Source organism: Pelophylax lessonae (genome assembly GCF_965119305.1).
Source record: "Pelophylax lessonae genome assembly, chromosome: 3".
In the NCBI taxonomy this organism is placed as follows: domain Eukaryota; kingdom Metazoa; phylum Chordata; class Amphibia; order Anura; family Ranidae; genus Pelophylax; species Pelophylax lessonae.
In genome coordinates, this window is record NC_138770.1 from 656,387,108 (window position 1) to 656,408,251 (window position 21,144).

Sequence of the window (21,144 nt, forward strand, 5' to 3'; positions counted from 1 at the left end):
GCATTGGTGGTATGCTTTGAGTTGTTGTCATGCTGGAAGACCTAGCCTTGACCCATCTTCAGTGTTCTGGCTGAGTGAAGGTGGTTCTCATCCAAGATTTTACAATACATGGCCCTGTCCATTGGCCCCTCAATGCGGCAAAGTCAGTCTGCACCTTTAGCAGAGAAACAGCCCCAAAGCTTGATGTTTCCACCTCCGTGATTTATTGTAGGAATGGTGTTCTTAGGGTCATAGTAAGCCTTTTTCTTCCTCCAAACATGGTGAGTCGAGGTAATGCCAAAGAGCTCAATTTTGGTCTCATCTGACCACAGCACTTTCTCCCAATCCTTCCCTGAATCATTTAGATCATGGGTGTCCAACCTTTTGGCTTCTCTGGGCCACATTGAGTGTAGAGAAATTTTCTCGGGCCACATATAAAATATATACTACAGTTAAGGTATATAAGTAATAAAACGCCGCCGCGCTCTTCCCGCATGCCCATCCAATGCAGCTTCACCAGTGCGTGCCCAGCCAATGCAGCCTGATCAGTGCCCATCCAATGCAGCCTCACAAGTGCATGCCCATCCAATGCAGCCTGATCAGTGCCCATCCAATGCAGCCTCACAAGGTGCATGCCCATCCAATGCAGCCTCACCAGTGTGTGCCCATCCAATGCAGTCTGCAATGAAGAGAGGAGAGCCGCTGGATTACACAGAGCAGGGATCTCCCGCTTACCCGGTGACCGCTGTCATACAAAGTCCTGCCTCCTGGACCGGCTCCTATGATAGACGTCACCAATGTGCTGTCTACCATTGACAGAGGCTCTGAGGCAGCCTCTGCCTACAGTTAGTTGGAAGCCGATGTGGCCGTGCCCCCGACTTGACTTCCTTCCTCCCCAGCAAAAAAAAAAAGAATTGTCCGTGGGCAGTGGGCCGCATTGCCTGTGGTTCTGGGCCGCAGGTTGGACATGCCTGATTTAGATGTTCATTGGCAAACTTCAGACCGGCCTGTACATGTGCCTTCTTGAGGAGGGGGACCTTGCAAGGCGCTGCAGGATTTTAATCCATGGCGGCGTATTGTGTTACCAATGGCTTGTTTGGAGATTGTGGTCCTAACTGTCTTGCGATCATTCACGCGTTTTCTCCCGTGTAACTCTGGGCTGATCCCTCACTTTTCTCATGATCATCTTTACCCCATGAGGCAAAATCTTGCATGGAGCTCCAGACCGAGGGCGATTGATGGTTATTTTGTATTTATTTCATTTGCGAATAATTGCTCCAACAGTTATCACCTTCTCACCAAGCTTCTTGCTGATGGTCTTGTAGCCCATTCCAGCCTTGTGCAGGTCTACACTATTGTCCCTAACGTCCTTTGACAGCTCTTTGGTCTTGCCTATAATGGTGAGGTTTGAATTGAAGAAAGAGATTCTGTGGACAGGTGTCTTTTATACACATAACGAGGAGAACCTTCTTAAAATGACAGGACTAATCTGTGTACCGCATGAGCACATACTGTAGCCAGTCTGTGGAAGCCAGAATTATTGTTGGTTGGTAGGGGATCAAATGCTTATTTTACTCTGAACAATTTTTGACATTTCTATCGTGTGTTTTTTTGGGGATTTTTGGTTATATATTAAATTATAGACCCAGGGCCTCCATCAAGGGGGTACAGCCAGTACTCATGTATGGGGCCCTGGCACATAGGGGGGCCCAGACAGCAGGAAGATCGGTAGGATGACGGCATACCTCCCAACCTGGGCAGGACTGTCCCGCTGCACAGAGGCTTTGTCCGGCATAATTCTGGTGATAAATGTTACCTCCTAGCTCAGAAGGACCTGCAGCAGTGGGACTGGGAGCATTTAGAACAGCCAGGGATTGGCTAACAAACCAACTGGTGTGCACTATGCAGAGACTGCACTTGTCAAATTCATGCTGTGATGTCGGTAATGGGCGGGACTGCTACTCAGACCTGCCCCCTGTGTCAAGCAACACGTACATAGGGAAGAAGGAGAAGGAAGATATGGCAGCCAGCAACAGAAAGGTATTTTAGAAAGGTAATCATGTGGAAGATGGGGGACCTTTGGGGAAGATAAGGGCAGAGGAGAGGTGTGTGTGTTGCAGAGGTTGTAGCAGCTGGGAAGAGGTACAGTACAGAGGCATTTACGTACATTCGCTACTATGGACAGCTTGGTATTGCTCTACTCCCGATTTTTAACATTGGCCTCAATGGGAAATATTGGTCACCTTGGTATAGCACTACTCCCGATTTTTAACATTATCCTCAATGGAGAATCTTGGTCACCTTGGTATGGCACTGCTCCCTGTCTAACATTTGCATCTATGGGAAATGTTGGTCAGCTTAGTAAGGCACTACTCACTATCTAGCACTCTCCTGAACCCTGTGCATAATGCACTCTAGAACCCTGCATTCTGTATCTAGCATTCTCCTGAACGTATTCCTGACCCCTGCACTCTGTACGTAATGCATTCTTGACCCCTGCACTCTGTACGGGGATGGGGTTGTGAATTTGTGGAGGGATTTGGGGGGTTGCGCCAGTGGCGTACCAATAGGGGGGGCGGGGGGGCGGTCCGCCCCGGGTGCCACACATTAGGGGGGTGTCAGTGTGTCAGGGAAGATCAGGGTGACACCCGGGGCCGGCCGCCAGACTGCTTCCACCGCGGAGGAGGAACTGTTTAAAGCAGAGAGGATGTGAGAGACTCACTGTCACTCCCGAGCCCTGAATACACAGCGATCGGCGCTGCCGCAGTTTACTATGCTGGTTAATGAGAAGGCGATTGGTTGCTAGGACCGCCTATCAACCAATCACCTGCTCATTAACCAGCATAGTAACTTCTGCAGTTCCCGCCGAGGCGCCGATCGCTGTGTATTCAGGGCTCGGGAGTGACAGTGAGTCTCTCACATCCTCTCTGCTTTAAACAGTTCCTCCTCCTCCGCTCTCCTCCTAAAAAGGTAGGGGGGGGGCTTTGTATTGTAAAGGGGTTTCTTTGAGGGGGGGCGGGGGGGGGCTTTGTATTGTAAAGGGGTTATTTTGAGGGGGGGGGGGCTTTGTATTGTAAAGGGGTTATTTTGAGGGGGGGTGACTTTGTATTGTAAAGGGGTTCTTTTTTTGGGGGGGTGGCTTTGTATTGTATAGGGGTTGTATGGGGGGGGGGGCTTTTTATTGTATAGGGGTTCTATGGGGGGGGCTTTGTATTGTAAAGGGGTTCTATGGGGGGATTTATTGTAGAGGGGTTCTATTGGTGGGGGCTTTGTATTGTAAAGGGGTTATATTGGGGGGCTGTGTAATGTAAAGGGTTGTATGGGGGATGGGGCTGTGTAATGTAAAGGGTTCCAATGGGGGGGCAGTGTAATGTAAAGAGGTCCAGGGGTAAGGGGGCAGTGTAATGTAAAGGGGTCCAGGGGTACAGGGGCTGTGTAATGTAAAGGGGTCCAGGGGTAAGGGGGCTGTGTAATGTAAAGGGGTCCAGGGGTACAGGGGCTGTGTAATGTAAAGGGGTCCAGGGGTAAGGGTTCTGTGTAATGTAAAAGGGGGTCTCCATACATTTTACACATGACATGTCAATGTTCGTCGCCTGGGGAGTGGGGGGGGGGGTGCCAGATATAGGATCCGTCCCGGGTGCCAAATGCTCTAGGTACGCCCCTGGGTTGCGCTGTGAGGGGTGATTGGGAGGGATTTCTGCTAAGAAGAGGGATTGGGGGAGGGGGTGATAATATAATTTTGATATTTTTGGTGGAAGGGGGAGGGGGGCTGTCAGGTAGGCTGTATGGGGCCCCAGGATTTCTAGCGGCAGCACCTGTATAGACCCTTAATTTCTTGGTAAGTGGGCAACCTTACAAAATCTGAAGAGGATCAAATAATTATTTTCCCCACTGTATGTGCAATTATGCACAGTATACTTGCAGATTATGCCTAATTAGCTTTTAGTGTTCTTCCAGGGATACCCTCTTCTTCCCCTCTTATTCTTCTGTCACCACCACTGCCATCTTCTTCCAGCAATCCAGAGTCTTTTGGTTTCCTGATTGACTGACCATGGAAGATGTAACTTCTGCAAATCTGCCGCTTACTCCTGGCATCTGTACATTGAGCTGCTTATGCATTGCAGGGAGTATACATTTAGTAGGCAGGGAAAGAGGTTTTCTGGCAGAAAATATATACAGAGCCTCGTCTGCTGTAAAAACCGACATGCTAGCAATTTCTAAAAAAAATTTAACTATAGATCTGCTTTAGGGCTCTATTGGGATGCAGCAGCTGCATGGACACATCTCTCATAAAAGAGAGAATTATCAAGAATGGTGCAGGTAGAAAAACAACTACCGTATATACTCGAGTATAAGCCGACCCGAGTATAAGCCAAGGCCCCTACTTTTACCACAAAAAGATGGGAAAAATGATTGACTCGAGTATAAACCTAGGGTGAGAATGCAGGGTGGCGGGCATGGTACAGGAGAATGCAGTGTGGCTGGCATGGTACAGGAGAATTTACTGTGGCAAGCATGGTACAGGAGAATTCAGTGTGACTGGCATGGTACAGGAGAATGCAGTGTGGCTGGCATGGTACAGGAGAATTCAGGGTGGCAAGCATGTACAGGAGAATTCAGGGTGGCAAGCATGGTACAGGAGAATGCAGTGTGGCTGGCATGTACAGGAGAATGCAGTGTGGCTGGCATGTACAGGAGAATTCAGGGTGGCAAGCATGGTACAGGAGAATGCAGTGTGGCTGGCATGTACAGGAGAATTCAGGGTGGCAAGCATGGTACAAGAGGTTGCGGGCATACTAGTGCGGCTGTCTCACTTACCTGTTCCAGAGGCGCCTTTATTTTAAAAATCGCGCCGCCCGGCCCTGACACGTCATTGCGCACCCGCCGCCGCCGCTCGGGACAGCTGGTATACGTTCGGCTATTTCCAGCCTGTCCCGAGCGGTGGCGGTGCATGCGCGGTGACATGTATATGCCGGGCGGCGCCATTTTTAAATCTTAAACACGTCAGAGCGGCCAGGAACTTTTTTTTTTTTTTTTTTGTTGACTCGAGTGTAAGCCGAGGGGGACGTTTTCAGCACAAAAAAATGTGCTGAAAAACTCGGCTTATATTCGAGTATATACGGTAATCTACAACATAATCATACTTGTGATAGTGCTGTGAGGGTGTAGGATTGAACTAAAAAGTCTGCAGGTCCAAAGTTATCTGTGGCAGCTCCTCAATGAGACTGAAGTAATCTCTGCAATATATAAAGGAAACAGCAGAGGCGCCAACTAAGTGCAGTGTGTAGGAGAAGACGTAAAGCGGTAGTAAACTCCTGAGCTTGATTTTTACCTACAGGTAAGCTTACCTATTGGTTAAATGAAAATCTCCTAAACGTGTACCCTTTAGGAGATATTCACTTGGTTGGCAGCTGGTGACATCACCGGCACATACGCGCTAAAGGAACGACATACCCTTGCCACTCCTTCGGAGCTCTGTGCCATCGCCACGATTCCCGCGTGCATGTGCGGGAGTGAGGTCATCGTGGCTCAGCCATGTAAGCAGCCGCAGTCCGTGAACCCGGAAGGAAGACTGGGGGAAGATAGAAGCCACTGCAACAGTGATAGGGCTCCACTGGAGGGATTTGTTTTAAGGTAACTCTTTCATAATGTGCTAGTATGCAATGCATACTAGCACATTATGCCTTTACCCTGCTAGGAGAAAGTTTATTTTTTTAAAGTTTACTACCGCTTTAAAAATCACAAATGGCAACTTACAAGATGCAAAAGGCTAACAGCATGTAACCCACCCATTGTGGTTTGCTGTTGAGCATCAGTGCATCTTCTGGAGCCAGGAAGCAGAAGTCAGGAGCTGTGAAAGACACCAGCAGCAAATTCGGAAGTCCTGGAGCCACCCTGGAGAGCATAATGTGATCCTATGACAGAACCGGGTGGCCATTTTATTTCATACATAGTTCAAATGTATGGTACAGACCTGTAGCAGCCATTTTATTGAAGTCCTCTTATCCTTACGCATCTTGTAAATTGCCACTTGTGATATTTAACCACTTGCCGACCGCCTACCGCAGATATACTGCGGCAGGCTGGCACGGCTGAGTGAACGGACGTATGGGTATGTCGGTTCCCGGGAGCGCTCCTGGGGGTCCTCACACCCCCATTAGAAAGGGGTATGGCCGATTGCTGCCGGGCACCCGCGATCGCTCCCCGCTGAGAGAGAAGGATTGTCTGCTGTTGTAAACACAGCAGACCGTTGTTCTCACTGGAATGAACACAGACAGCCTGTGATCCTCCTATTTAAGATCACAGGTCTCTGTGTTGATTCCAGAAGTCCATCCCCCATGCAGTTAGAAAACACTCCCCTAGGCTCACACTTTACCCTTTGATCACCCCTGGGTTAACCCCTTCCCTGCCAGTGTCATTATTACTGTAACAGTGCATATTTTTAGCACTGATTACTGTAGTAATGTCACTGGTCCCCCTAAAAGTGTAAAAAATGTCAGTTAGGGGTCCGATCTGTCCGCCGCAATGTTGCAGTCCCACTAAAAATCGCAGATCATCGCCATTACTAGTAAAAATTAAATAAAAAATTACATAAAACTTTCCCCTAGTTTGTAGACTGCTTTTATGCAAGCCAATCGAAATACGCTTATTGCGATTTTATTTATTTTTTTTACCAAAAATATGTAGAAGAATACAAATTGGCCTAAAATGATAAAAAAATTTTGATTTTTACATTTTTTTTTTATTGGAAATGTTATATAGCAGAATGTGAAAAATATTGTTTTTTTTTATCAGAATTGTCGCTACTTTTTTGTTTATAGCGCAAAAAATAAGAATTACACAGGTGACCAAATACCACCAAAAGAAAGTGCTATTTGTGGGGGGGAAAAGGACATAAATTTTATTTGGATATGGCGTAGCACGACCGCGCAATTGTTAAAGTAACGCAGTGCCGAATCGCAAAAAATGGCCTGGTCATTAAGGAGGAAAACCTTTTGGTCCAGAAGTGGTTAATAAAATGTTTTCCTATATACTGCACTTAGTTGGCGCCCTCTGCTGTTTTTCTTTACATCTCTCAAAAAAGCCCTGCCTGTCAGTAAATTTTAAAATAGGCAGGTTTACAACCACTTTAACTGGCTGAATTCTTGTATGCATCTGTTTTATGACTGTAAGGCTTTTTTTAATCAATACATTTGGAATATTTCTAGAAGCTAACAAATGGTTGCAATATAAGATGTGAGGAGTGGTAGGTACTGACAGATGGCTATAATGTGTTACTCAGATTGGAAGAGATGCAGCAATACATGTGTGGGATACTCAGACACTGAAATGCCTTTCACTCCTCAAAGGCCAACATCAGAGAGGGGTCTGCGCTCTGGACTTTTCAGGTAATGCATTTTTATCCTATTGTCTGTGTTTATATTATGTTCACTCTTTGGTCATCATATAGGAACGTATGGACAGCAGAGATGTATAGTAACTAAGTAGAACTACTTCACTACTGTATTTAAGTACGGAAAGGCGGTATCTGTACTTTCCTAGAGTAGAATTTTTTTCTCCTACTTCCACTTTTACTTCACTACATTTTTTCGATGATTTCAATACTTCTACTGCGATATTTTTTTATTGTGCTGCATAGTTACTCGTTACAATTATAAAAATTACCACTGCCAGAACAGTAGATGGCAGGTTTCATGAAGCTAAAAACATGTGTATTATCAGCGCATACGAAAATAAAAGCTACTGTATGTATAAATAAAAGCTGCATTTGAAATAATAAAAAACAATATGATGTTCAAACTTTTGACTTCTTTCTTTAATAACTACATAACACAGTACTTGTACTTTTACTTTCAGTACTTGAGTAGCAATTTTTTTTCAAAACTACTGGTACTTTTACTTTCAGTACTTGAGTAGCAAAATGTTTAAAAAAACTACTTGCAATACTTAAGTACAAAAAATGTTGAATACTTTAGTACTTCTACTCAAGTCACTTTTTGATTGAGCACTTCCACTTCTACTCAAGTCACTTTTTGATTGAGCACTTCCACTTCTACTCAAGTCACATTTTGATCAAGCACTTGTACTTTTACTCAAGTATGGGTTTCGAGTGCTTTATACAACTCTGATGGACAGTAATATAGGAAGACTACATTCTCTAATCAGGTATATGGTGCTATCAAACTCATATCACCAGGTACAATCAAGGAAATAATATTTTAAAGCTGTCCATATTCAGTGGTCGAAATCGCATTGTGAAAAGACGCAGATTTCCAGAGCTCTGAAATCTGCGCTTAATCAAAAGTTTCTAACTTCTTGGCATTCACTTGCCACCTAAACTAGACTTCACTGCGTCATAGAAGAAGTCTGTTGCGACACAACGTACGACTGGCAAGACATAGGAAATAGCGGTGATGTCCGCACGCCCGCGGAGGGCGTAGGACAGATTGCATTTTTCCAATGCTTGTTCTATCCTCACTTGTGTAAATAGAATTTTATTAAACATTTGCTAATTGTATTGGATGTTGCGCAATGAGTCTTTCCTCTTCTTGTTACAATGCCATTTATCTGGTCTGAATACTGCTGAGGAGAAGTCTATGTGGTGCTTCCTAATAATAATATCTAAGGGCGGTTATAAACGCCGGGGTAGCACAAACCTAAAGTGAGAGGTGAAGCTCACTTAAGCCTCGTACACACGCACCAATTGTTGGCCGACCGATCGGCCGTCTTTTGTCCAGTGTTGTGTTGGTTGAAATGTGCTCTAGACTGCACACAAATTTTTTCGGCCAACAACAACCAACTTCAGAAGTGATTACAAAGAGAAATACCCCCAAGAGATTATGGGACTTTATATGCCACTAACACACTGAAACTTCAGAAGTGATGTCATGTGCTGGTTTACTTTCCGTGTGTTTTTTCTACTCTGAGCATGCCCAGTCTTGCTCATCAGATTTTTGTCTGCCGAAATCTGTACTGACTGACGAACAATCGGCCGTTCTGTTGACGGCCAACAAAAATTTTATAGCATGCCCACCAGATTTTATTCGGCCGAAAAGTCGCAGTCGGTTGTCGGAAGCATCATACTAACAAGCCGACAATCGGCCGATCGGACGTTGGCTGAAAATTCAAGGCCAACAATCGGTGCGTGTGTACGAGGCTTAAGGCAATTATGGACCTAAATTAGGTCTAACATTACGATAAGAGGCTATATTTATTGATGTGAAAGGGGAGCACTGGGTGATTACCACTGGAGAATTTAAAGTGGAAGTCCAGCCTAACACTAAAATTGCTACATCTACAGACATCCATGATCTAACACTAACTTATCTAGCCCTGTAAAGAAGAAATCCGTTTACATTCCTTTTTTGAAGCCACTCTGGTCCGTTCTTCAGAGACAGAAGCTCTGCAGAGGACACAGCAGATCACGGCTATGAAATGAATGGGAAGTGACGTCACCCATAGAGCTACTATGGGGCTTCCGTTGTCGGCTGCGTCCTCTGCACCCGCTTCCATAGCGAAGCCACCGCGGACAGCTCAGCTTGGGACCAGACCGGAGCGGTTTCAGAAAAGGTATGTATAACAATTTCTTCTTTACAGGGCTAGATAGGTTAGTGTTAGATCCTGAATGTCTATGAATGTAGGGATTTTAGTGTTAAGCTGGACATCCACTTTAAGGAGTCATTACTTTGGCACATTTTGGACTATCAATATATGGACTTTTTTCTGGATCATTTTTTTTTACGAGTTTCTCATATACAATTTACTTTGCTCTTTATTTTTGCATGATTGCATTCTATATTTTATGTACCAATAAAGAAATATATTATGGAATGTTATGAATTGTAATATTCAGCACTGATGTACTTTACAAATATGACTAATATTGAGTTGATTTAATATTGGTATATAATAGACAGCACAACACAATTTTTTTACTTGAGATCAACCTAAACTAGATGTCAAGGTAAAATACAAAAAGATATATGTAGTACATTTGCAGTAATTGCACATTTTCTAGTTTTTATCCATTTAAAGTACCTGTAAGTACAGAAAAATACATCTGCCAGAAATACATTTAGGTCTTAGGCAGGCCATAGACAGTGCAAATTGCTTTCCTGCGGCCACGATTCCCCATCAGCACAGACAGCGCTGATAGGGGAATCTCTCCTGCCAAGCCATTGTCTTCTCCTAGTGGGAGGGCAGAGAAGACAGTAATTATCGCTGGTGGCTATAGCAAACAATTGCGATAATCGTAAGCATATCCGGCAGGCCGGTTGAACTTGGTACATTCAGCCTGCCAATTAATGGTTTGAATCTTGGATCAGTTACTGCTGAACCACCTGAGATTCGAACTGTGTATGGCCAGTGTTCTGTCAAACTCCAACCCAATAATATCTCCAACCATGTCACTTCCGGTGCAGCCACGATCAGCAAACACTGCGCATGCACATATTGTCAAAGGTCAAGCAACATTTTAGAACACTGCCATGTTGGTACACCTAAAACATTTCTGATTCCCCGTCCTATTGGTAAACTCGGGTAAACAGCGGTTGCTCACTGAATCCTGGGAGGTCAAGTAAAATTATAGAACACTGCCATGTTGGTACACCTAAAATATTTCTGATTCCCCGTCCTTTCGGTAAACTGGGGTAAACACTCACTGGAATTTTATTATAACATGGCAGCCTGTCGGCAAAGCCTCTTTCATAGAACTATAGAGGAAGATCAGCTGGTCCTGAGTTTACCAATAGGACGGGAGAATCAGAATTGGTTAAGGAGGTGTACCAACATGGTGGTGTTCTATAATTTTGCTTTACCTCCGACGATCTGCAAATGCGCAGTGTTTGCTAATCATGACTCGGCTGCACCGGAAGTGACATCGTTGGAGATTTTCATGGGTTGGAGTTTTTGACAGAACACCGGCCCTAACCCTTCTGTGTGCTGACAATGCACAATATTTTTTTTGGACAGTGTGGTGTCAGCCCTGCCTATTGTATTTTCCTAAACGACTTAACCACCCCCACCCTTAGATCAGCCATACACAAAGCAGATTTCATTCCTATAAAAAATTAGCTAGATTCCCTCATCAACACAGACCGTGTTGATGCGAGAATCCCTCCTGCCAAGTCATTGTCTTCTGACAGGGGGGCTGGGGCAGGCAGGGTAATCTGTCCCTGCAGGGAGAAGACCGTGAATATCGTTAGCGGCTATAGCAGCTGCTTGCAATAATCCGAAGCAAATCTGGCAGGCTGGTTGTACTCAAGTTGATCGATCAGTCAACTTAGTATATTCAGCCTGCCCAATAATGGTTTAAATTTTTTCATTTTCCAAAAAATTTTGACAAAAAAATGATAACTTCAAAAAATTTGCCATGCCTCTTACTAAATACCTTGGGCTGCCTACTTTCAAAAAAAGGTTTAATTTAGGGGGTAATTATACTCTCCTGGCATTTTAGGGCCTCAAGAAATGAGCTGTCAGTACATCAGGACTGATCAATTTTTAAATATACAGAATCTCAGAAAAGTGAGTACACCCCTTGTAAATATTTTATTATCGTTTCATGTGAAAGATTATTCTTTCACATGAATCAATGTGTGCACCTCCACCCATAGATGAAACAAGGAGGGGGGCTTACCAGACATATAGGACCTAATAGAGCTTATACTCTTTAGGTCACATGAGCATATAGGTTTATATGGCAGTCACGATATTCGCAATATCGGGATTGATTCAATGTTTTCTGCATCCACCGGAGATCTCATATCCCAACGTGTATGTCAATGAATACCGTCTTATAGTAACCACACAAACCAGATGTATCCTCCTTGTGAACTCAATAAAAAGGAAGAATCAACATAATGTGTACCCGTGTAAAGGGAATTTAATCTAAAATAGGAGCACTTACATGTATCCAGAAAAAAAAAGGGCTTGTTTAATGCAAAAAATGTCCAGAACAAAGTCACAACAACACTTGTAGCAGACCCGACTCAGCGTTTCGTCTCATAAGATGGTCTCTGGGGTGTTGAAACGCCGCGTCGGGTCTGCTACAAGTGTTGCTGTGACTTTGTTCTGGACGTTTTATGCATTAAACAAGCACTTTTTTCTGGATACATGTAAGTGCTCCTATTTTAGATTAAATTCCCTTTACACAGAGATGTATAGTAACGAAGTAGAACTACTTAAGTACTGTACTTAAGTACCGAAATGCGGTATCTGTACTTTCCTAGAGTAGAATTTTTTTCTTCTACTTTTACTTCACTACTTTTTTTCGATGATTTCAATACTTCTACTCCAATATTTTTTTTTTGTGCTGCATAGTTACTCGTTACTTTTAAAAAAATGACCACTGCCAGAACAGTAGATGGCAGGTTTCATGAAGCTCAAAAAAATGTGTATAATGTAATTTGTAAATCAGCGCATACGAAAATAAAGGCTGTGTATAATAAAAGCTGCTATACCAAATCTTTCCAATAAAAAGAAAATATGAAACAAACAAATAAATGGTGCTACAGCGCTTAAAGTGCATCAAGAAACTACTAACAAACACAGGTTAATCATTTGAATAAATCATTTGAAATAATAAAAAACTATATGATGTTCAAACTTTTGACTTCTTTCTTTAATAACTACATAACACAGTACTTGTACTTCTACTTTCAGTACTTGAGTAGAAATTTTTTACTTTTAGTACTTAAGTAGCAAATTTTTTGAAAAAACTACGTGCAATACTTAAGTAAAAAAAATGTTGAATACTTTAGTACTTCTACTTAAGTAACTTTTTCTGCGAGCACTTCCACTTCTACTCAAGTCACTTTTTGATCGAGCACTTGTACTTTTACTCAAGTAGAAATTTCGAGTACTTTATACAAGACTGCCTTTACATGAGTACACACTATATCGAGTCTTCGTTTTTATTGAGTTCACCAGTTTTTATTGGGCGTTTCGACACCCTAGAGGACGTCTTATGAGATGAAATGCCGCGTCGGGTCTGCTACAAGTGTTGCTGTGACTTTGCTGTTGACACGAGGAGGATACATCCGATTTGTGTGGTTACTATAAGACGGTATTCATTGACATACACGTTGGGATATGAGATGTCTGGTGGACGCTGAAAACATCAAATTAATTCTGATATTGCGGATATCATGACTGCCATATAAATCTATATGCCCATGTGACCTAAAGAGTATAAGCTCTATTAGGTCTGATATGTCTGGTAAGCCCCCTCCTTGTTTCATCTATGGGTGGAGGTGGAGACATAAGAAGAGATTCCTGAACTTTCTTGCACTTTGGCTGTTTTTTCTTTAAACACAGAAAACCTTTTAAAAAACCTGTTTATGTATTGTTAGTTAATATATGCACTTTTTATATATACATTTTATGGATGTTTATTCATTTCAACAGTAATTAGTACAGGATATATATGCACTTTTAACCATTGCACGTTGTCACCTTGATTAAAAGAGAATATTGCAGTAAAAGATAGTTGTAAATTGTATCTTTAAGAAGGCTATTCGTTTTTAACTTATTTTTATCTGACGTTTTGCTTTAATGATAAGAAAGTTATGGTTAAAAGCAAAATAAAATTAAAAAATAAGAAAAATAGCAAAAATATTAAGATGGTAGAAGAGGGACATTCAATACTTCTGAACCCCTGAAGAAGATATAGCCAGAGCATGGGGCCAAATTTTATCAAAAACGTTTTGAGGAATACTTGCTAGTTTCTTATTCACAATTGAGTTTGTTGTGAATTTTACATTTTCAAATGTAACTTTTAGTAATTTCCATAAGCATGTGGTGGCTTTTTTAGCAGCCAAGAACATAAAGGAGATTACCTTTTGGGAGGATTTGGGGATATGTGAGATTGGCTTGCTCAGAAGAGCTTCAGCTGGAGATTTATGCAGATTAATTTGTGTAACAGCGTTAACAAGGAAATTAAATCTGTTCCAAAATGTCTTCACCTTTTAGCATGTATGCCATACTTTATATCACCTATAGCCTCGTCTGTCTACATTACATATAGCATTTGATGAAACTTGTATATCATTTTAAAAAATATTTTATTTAAGGCCCGTACACACGTAGCGATTGTCGGCCGTAAATATTCTGCCAACGTCCGATCGGCCGATTGTCGGCTTGTTAGTATGATGCTTCCGACAACCGACTGCGACTTTTCGGCCGAACAGAATCTGGTGTGCATGCTTTAGAATTTTTGTTGGCCAACACCAGAACGGCCGATTGTTCCTCAGTCAGTACAGAATTCGGCCGACAAACAGCAGATGAGCAAGACTGGGCATGCTCAGAGAAGAAAAAACACACGGAAAGTTAACCATCACATGACATCACTTCTGCAGTCGGCTGTTGTTGGCCGACAAAATTTGTGTGCAGTCTTTAGCACTTTTCAACCGACAGGACAGCACCGGGAAAAAGACGGCCGATCGTTCGGCCGACAATCACTACGTGTGTACGGGGCTTTAGTTGTTATAATGAATACCCAGAGTTGTATAAAGTACTCGAAACCCATACTTGAGTAAAAGTACAAGTGCTCGATCAAAAAGTGACTTGAGTAGAAGTGGAAGTGCTTGATCAAAAAGTGACTTGAGTAGAAGTACTAAAGTATTCAACATTTTTTGTACTTAAGTATTGCAAGTAGATTTTTTTAAAATTTTGCTATTCAAGTACTGAAAGTAAAAGTACAAGTACTGTGTTATGTAGTTATTAAAGAAAGAAGTCAAAAGTTTGAACATCATATTGTCTTTTATTATTTCAAATGCAGCTTTTATTTATACATACAGTAGCTTTTATTTTCGTATGCGCTGATAATACACATGTTTTGAGCTTCATGAAACCTGCCATCTACTGTTCTGGCAGTGGTCATTTTTATAATTGTAACGAGTAACTATGCAGCACAAAAAAAAAATATTGGAGTAGAAGTATTGAAATCATTGAAAAAAATGTAGTGACGTAAAAGTGGAAGTAGGAGAAAAAAATTCTACTCTAGGAAAGTACAGATACCGCCTTTCGGTACTTAAGTACAGTAGTGAAGTAGTTCTACTTAGTTACTATACATCTCTGTGAATACCTAAAGCAGAGCGCCACCCAAAAGGGGAAGCTCTGCTTGTCTGGCTTTTCCCCTCCTCCCTCCTCCGCTGCCACATTTGGCACTATTTGGGGGGGCATGTACCTGGTTTTGACAGGTACCCGCTCCCACTCCTGGCTCAGTTCAGTACCCATTCAGAAGGCTTTCCCTTAGCCAAGATGGCGGCGCCAGCACCCGAGAGCCAATTCCAAAATCGGGTCAGGTGAGGACACCGTGGGATCCCTGAACAAGTAAGTGCTCTGATAGTAAAAGTCAGTAGCTACAGTATTTGTAGCTGCTGACTTTTATTTTGTTTGGAGGGGGGCTCCTCTTTAAAGTATAACTAAAGGCAAACCTTTTTTTATTTTTGGATAGAGTGGAGATGGATTTGGAACCCATTTGTTTTTATTGCTGTCTGTCTCCCGATTATGGAGATCCCCCCCCCCCCCCCCCATCTATTTGTCCTGTTTACCATTATCATTAAAAATGAAAGTAAAAGAAAATCCCAAATTTTGGTTGTCCCCAGAAAAGTAATAAAGGAGAAATCTTCCAAAGGGACACTAGTTCTGGTGACCTGGGGTTTCCCAAAGGATTCCCTTAATTTGCAGGGATTTCCTCACACTTCCTGTTTGGCTACGTGATAGCAAGTGAAGATAAATCGCTGCGAATGGGACACAGATGGCAAAAACAAAAATCTGACAAGTTCTAACTAGGGTTGCATGGATACCCTTTTTCTATCGACAAGTATGAGTACCGATACCTTTGGCAATGTAGTCACCGATACCTAGTACCGATACTTTGCAGTGCGATTTGCATCTGTACAAAAAAATGGGCTCAAATCGCACTGCAAATAATCCCATGCAATTTGAACAGGCATGCGGTGTGGTTCCTGTCTGCCTCGCATGCAGTTTTCCCACCACTCCTGTGTGAACCCAGCCTTGTCATAGTGATTTTAGCCTGGGTTCGCACAGGAGCAGTGCTGGAAACAGCATGCAATTTTGATTCGATTTGAGCCTCTTAATTTTGTATGGACGCAAATCTCACTACAAAGCATCAGTTTCGGGTATCAGAGCATTTTCACAAGTACGAGTACTAGTAAAAATACTCAGGATCAGCACCGATACCGACACCGGTGCATCCCTTGTTATAACCCTCCCTTGCTCTATCCAAAAAAAAAAAATATGTTTGCCTATAGTTCTACTTTAATAAATTACAGAAATAATGTTAATCAGGTTAGTATAAACAATTTTATATGGATAGTTTCTATTAAGCAGATCTTGTATTAAAATAAAAGTCTGCCCATATTGTCTGGCCCTCTCCCTCTTCCAAAATGTACTTGTAAGGAAAAAGGATAGATTTATACTTGCCTTACCCACGTCTTACACCCATGGTGCTTAGGTGAGGATGGCGTCAAAATCCTTCCGGCTAGATCCTGGGGAATAAAGAGCAGCCAAGATTTCCCGAGAAGACGCTCCTGCAATGGCAAGACTGAAATGCCTTCTGCCGAGATCTCACCAGCTCTGCATTCCCCGGGTATCGTCCCAGAAGGGCGGTGGGGTCATGCCATTGATGCTGGAAACAGGGGCAGATTCATTATAAAATAAAACTTTTTTTCTTTACAGGTACATTTGGAATTAACAACATTAGGTGATTTCCAAAGGAGGAGGGGACCTGGATATTATATGTGGATCTTGCTTTTTACTGCAAGGTTCCGCTTTAAAGTGGTTGTATACCCTTACATTTACCCAGTGAAGTGGCTGGTGAGACACAGAGATGAAACAAATTCTACTATATAAGTTGTACAGTACATGTTTATTTGCAGTCTCTTCTCCACATCCGTTTAAATTTCAGAATTCATAAAGCTTGTCTGAGCGTTCACAAAAAAGGGGGCAGAGAGCTGAAATTACACTCTGCAGCACTCAGTGAGAAGAGCTCTAACCGCTGATTAGATGAAAAGGGACACACCCCCTTCATACAGCACACAGGGACAGATCTGAGGCTGTCAATCACAGGCTGTGTGCTTGAGCTCCCTGCCCTGTCACCTGTTTTTTCTTAGTGTCAGGAAAACTTGTCAGAAGGGATTCATGCTGATAGCAGAGGAAAGAAGCAGCAGACAGAAATGACACTTAATGCTCTTAATCGAGAAAAGTACACAATATAAAGAGACATGGAATTAGCGGAATTTCAATTCATGTATGGGCAGGCTGGTTGTACTGAAGCTGATCTGTCGATTGACTTCAGTGCAACCAGTCTGTGTGGGATTCTTTCATTCACTATAGCTATAGCCAGCAGCAGTAATCATTGTATTCTCATGGCGGGGAAACCTCCCGCCATCAGAATACAGTAGTGCATCGGGAGGGATTCCCCCATCAACACTGAATGTGATTATGGGGGAATCAAGCAATTTTCTTTTTTTCAACCTGTGGTTGAATGAAAGCAGATTGGTTAATATATGGCTTGCCTAAGTCCAACTTTCTGACCACATTTAGCGCTATACCCATATTTAGAGTGTACCATTAAATATGGTCACAGTCTGCAACCCCCCCCCCCCAACCCCAAACCACTCTCTATTTACCTAAAGCGGAGCTCCAACCTCCCCACCAAAATTAAAAGTCTGCAGTTACAAATACAGGGCACTTACCTGTCCAGGGATCCCATGGTGTCCTCACCAAAGCCGATTCTTGGGTAGCCGGTTTCCTACTGCGCTTGCGCAAATCGCGCTGCGCGCTGAGCTTTCTCAATGGGAAGGCTATGAAGAGGGCTGAACTTCCTCCTGAGTGCGCCGCAGCGAACTCAGCAAGAAATGGGAGCGGGTACCTGTGAAAATCAGGTATCGCCCCCCCCCCCCCCCCCCACACACACACATGGTGCCGAATGTGGCACCAGAGGGGGGGAGGAGACAGACAAGCGGAGTTTCCCCATTTGGGTGGAGCTCCCCTTTAATCCAGGGGTTCTTCTCCCTGGAGCACCCTGCGTAATTTTTACCTTGGTGCAGCAGTGCTTGCGCCCACACAGCTGCGCCATTCACTCACAGTATCTGTAAATGAAAGACTACAAGTTTCATCTGCCACTGCAGCAGAGAGACTTGTTCTCAGTAATGTTGTCACTGTACTTGTAGTCGTCCATTAATACTTCCTCCAACCCTCATATGAAGGTCCATACCCTGGTATGGATCTGTGGCTGGGGGAAAAGTCTCCAGGAAAGCCTGCATTACTACCGAGTTTGATATACTTTGCAGGCTTCAGTGCAAAAACAATAAATAAATAAATAATAAATAACTTCACATTTTTTTAAATCTGTGTGGTGCATTTATTGTTTTTTTTTTTGGTATTGTTTTTTGCAAAAGGTTATATATATCTTTTAGCACTTGCTGTATTGACATCCAAGCTAGAGGACCAGTTTGCTCGATTTGTCTTCACCCTGCTCAAAGATTAATCAAAATGCGGCTGGTTTAGCAGGAACTGGCCAAATCGGGGGTTCACGATTGAGAGAAGTCAATCCAAAGATCAAAGATCAGCTTCTCTAAAATGGGAATGCTGGAAAATTTTCATTCGATCAGCAGTGCAGCCAATCAGCTGCAGTGCTGATCAGTGTATTCTGACAGAAGAAGAGTGTCTGCTGTCAGAATACAGTGGCACAATGGCAAGGTTTCCCCCATCCACCTCGAATGGGTAGAGCAGGGTTTCTCAACCAGGGTTCCTCCAGAGGTTGCTAGGGGTTCTTTGAGCAATGAGCAATTTCTGATTCTCAGATGAGTAAACAATGAACACCAATGATCTTTTTAGCTATCTGTAAGGGAGGATTTTTTCACAATGACCACAAATGTAAGCAGCATTCTTCCCGTTGACCCACAATGTAAGGAGCATTCTTCCCAATGGCATTCAATGTAAGGGGCATTCCTCCCACTGACCACCAATGTAAGGGGCATTCTTCCCACTGACCATCAATGTAGGGAGCATTCTTCCCACTGACCATCAATGTAAGGAGCATTCTTCCCACTGACCATCAATGTAAGGAGCATTCTTCCTACTGACCACCAATGTAAGTAGCATTTTTCCCACTGATCCCCAATGTAATTGGCATTCTTCCCACTAATCACCAATGTAAGGGACATTCTTCCCACTAATCACCAATGCAAGGGGCATTCTTCCCACTAATCACCAATGTAAGGGACATTCTTCCCACTAATCACCAATGTAAGGAGAATTCTTCCCACTGACCACCAATGTAAGGGACTTTCTTTCCACTGATCACCAATGTAAGGAGCATTCTTCCCACTGACCACCAATGTAAGGGGCATTCTTCTCAATGACCATCACACCAATGTACTGTAAATATAGTCATTTTTAGCAGGGGTTCCCTGAAGACAAAAAGTTATTTCAAGGGTTCCCCTGTGTTAAAAAGGTTGAGAAAGGCTGGTATAGATGGAGGCCTACTGGCTGATCGTAAAAACAATCCATCTAAGGCCAGCTTTTGTCTGAAAAATCAGTCAATTGCTGATTAGTCTTTTTATAGTCACGTTTAGGTGGCACTTGCTGTGTAGTGCTTTAAAATGAGCCTTAAATCTGAACAAAATAAATGTTAATGTTTATAGATTCCTATAGCTATGAATTATACTCCTTTAAACCCATGAACTAAAGTTGTAACCACGAAAATCAAACCTGAGAAGCACAAAGTACTATAATTAGGTGAATTATGCCGCCTGGCACTTTGCAACTATATGATGGCTTGCAGCTGCAAATTATTATTGAGTTATTAGCCTGTATTTAGGATTTAAAAAGGCAATGCAGAAACAATATTTTTTTTAACTGTCGCTTTTATTTCATTTAAAGTGGAACTTTAGTCAGAAAATGAAGCCTTTCTAGATCACTTCAGGCTCGTCACTTTTGCAGGTATAGCTATGTGAGACATTGAAAGAAAAGTGCCTATACTGTTTAAAATCCAGTAAAACACTCTCTCACCCTGCTCTGCACATGCTCAGTAGGCACTGCTCAGTTTGTAGAGGCCGATCTGCTGACAGCCTTAAAGTGGCATTAAACCCTCCTATCCTTTACAGCCAAGGAAGCTGCTTCTGTTTGATCTGCAACTGCCATGGTGCTGCACGTGATCAATTATGACACCAGCCATTTGATGGTTTGACAGTTTGATTGAGGACACAAGCAAATGGGACAGTTAGCAATCCCGGATTTCCAGGAATGTATCTCTTTTTGAAACTCCTAAATTGATGGGTTTAGTTCTAGTTTATGATTTACTGCTGTTCAGGGGTTCTGGGCTTCAGCGAAATGGCAGCCTCCAGCAATAGGAAACAGGAGCAGTGCTGGAGGCAATTTACAGCACACGCTAATTTTAGTAACCTAATTATTAATGTGGAATGTATGTTCATTGCTAAAGAACATTTTTTTTATCAAGTTATTATGTGTAAAGTTCTGCTCTTTTCCTGAAAATAGCTTATGCCGTCAATGGGCCAAGTAGGTATTGAAATACAGTGCAGCTTTGTAAAATATTCAATAATATTATTGTAATACTTGTAGATCATGTGGGCCCTCTCTAGAAGCCTGACCGAAAAACTCCCTGGCTTGACGCTAGGACGCAAAAATCGTTGTTCTTTTCACTCCTGTGATGCGGGTAGCGAGTGTCCAGTGATTTTCCTGTCCTAGCAACATAGCGGGGGGAGGTTTTCAGACCGGGCTTCCAGGGGAGCTCACATGGCCTACAGGTAGGACAATAAAGTTAACAAACATTTTAAAAATCTACACAGTTTTTCAGTATTCACTGGGGCCCTTGACTGCATAGTTTTTTTTTCTGGAAAAGATGAACTTTGCCTACTATATATATTTTAATAACCGTTTCCATATGCCTTAAACCAGTAATTCTCAACTTTTTAGGCTTTGGGAATTTTCAGGTCTTGCGGAACTCCTGCTAAAACCAATTCATTGGGGGTCAGTGGTAAAAATATCTATTACCTTGGTTGGCAGTGGTCAGATCCATGAAGTTATGCCGCTGACTCTGTCAAGTAGTGTTGAACCCTTTTACTATGCAGGACCATCAAATGAGATGTCAGTCAACCACAGCTCAAGGAACCCCTA

At 42.7% G+C, this 21,144-nt stretch overlaps 1 protein-coding gene across 6 annotated transcripts in view; it reads left to right on the forward strand.

Moving 5' to 3' along the window:
- EML6 (EMAP like 6) overlaps positions 1-21,144 on the forward strand; it is a 321,021-nt gene that overhangs the window by 198,055 nt on the left and 101,822 nt on the right. For all 6 annotated transcript variants that reach the window (XM_082249282.1, XM_082249283.1, XM_082249284.1 and 3 more), the window contains exon 15: positions 7,262-7,367. In XM_082249282.1, coding sequence (XP_082105408.1) covers positions 7,262-7,367 — 106 coding nt within the window. The remainder of the gene's footprint in view (positions 1-7,261; positions 7,368-21,144) is intronic.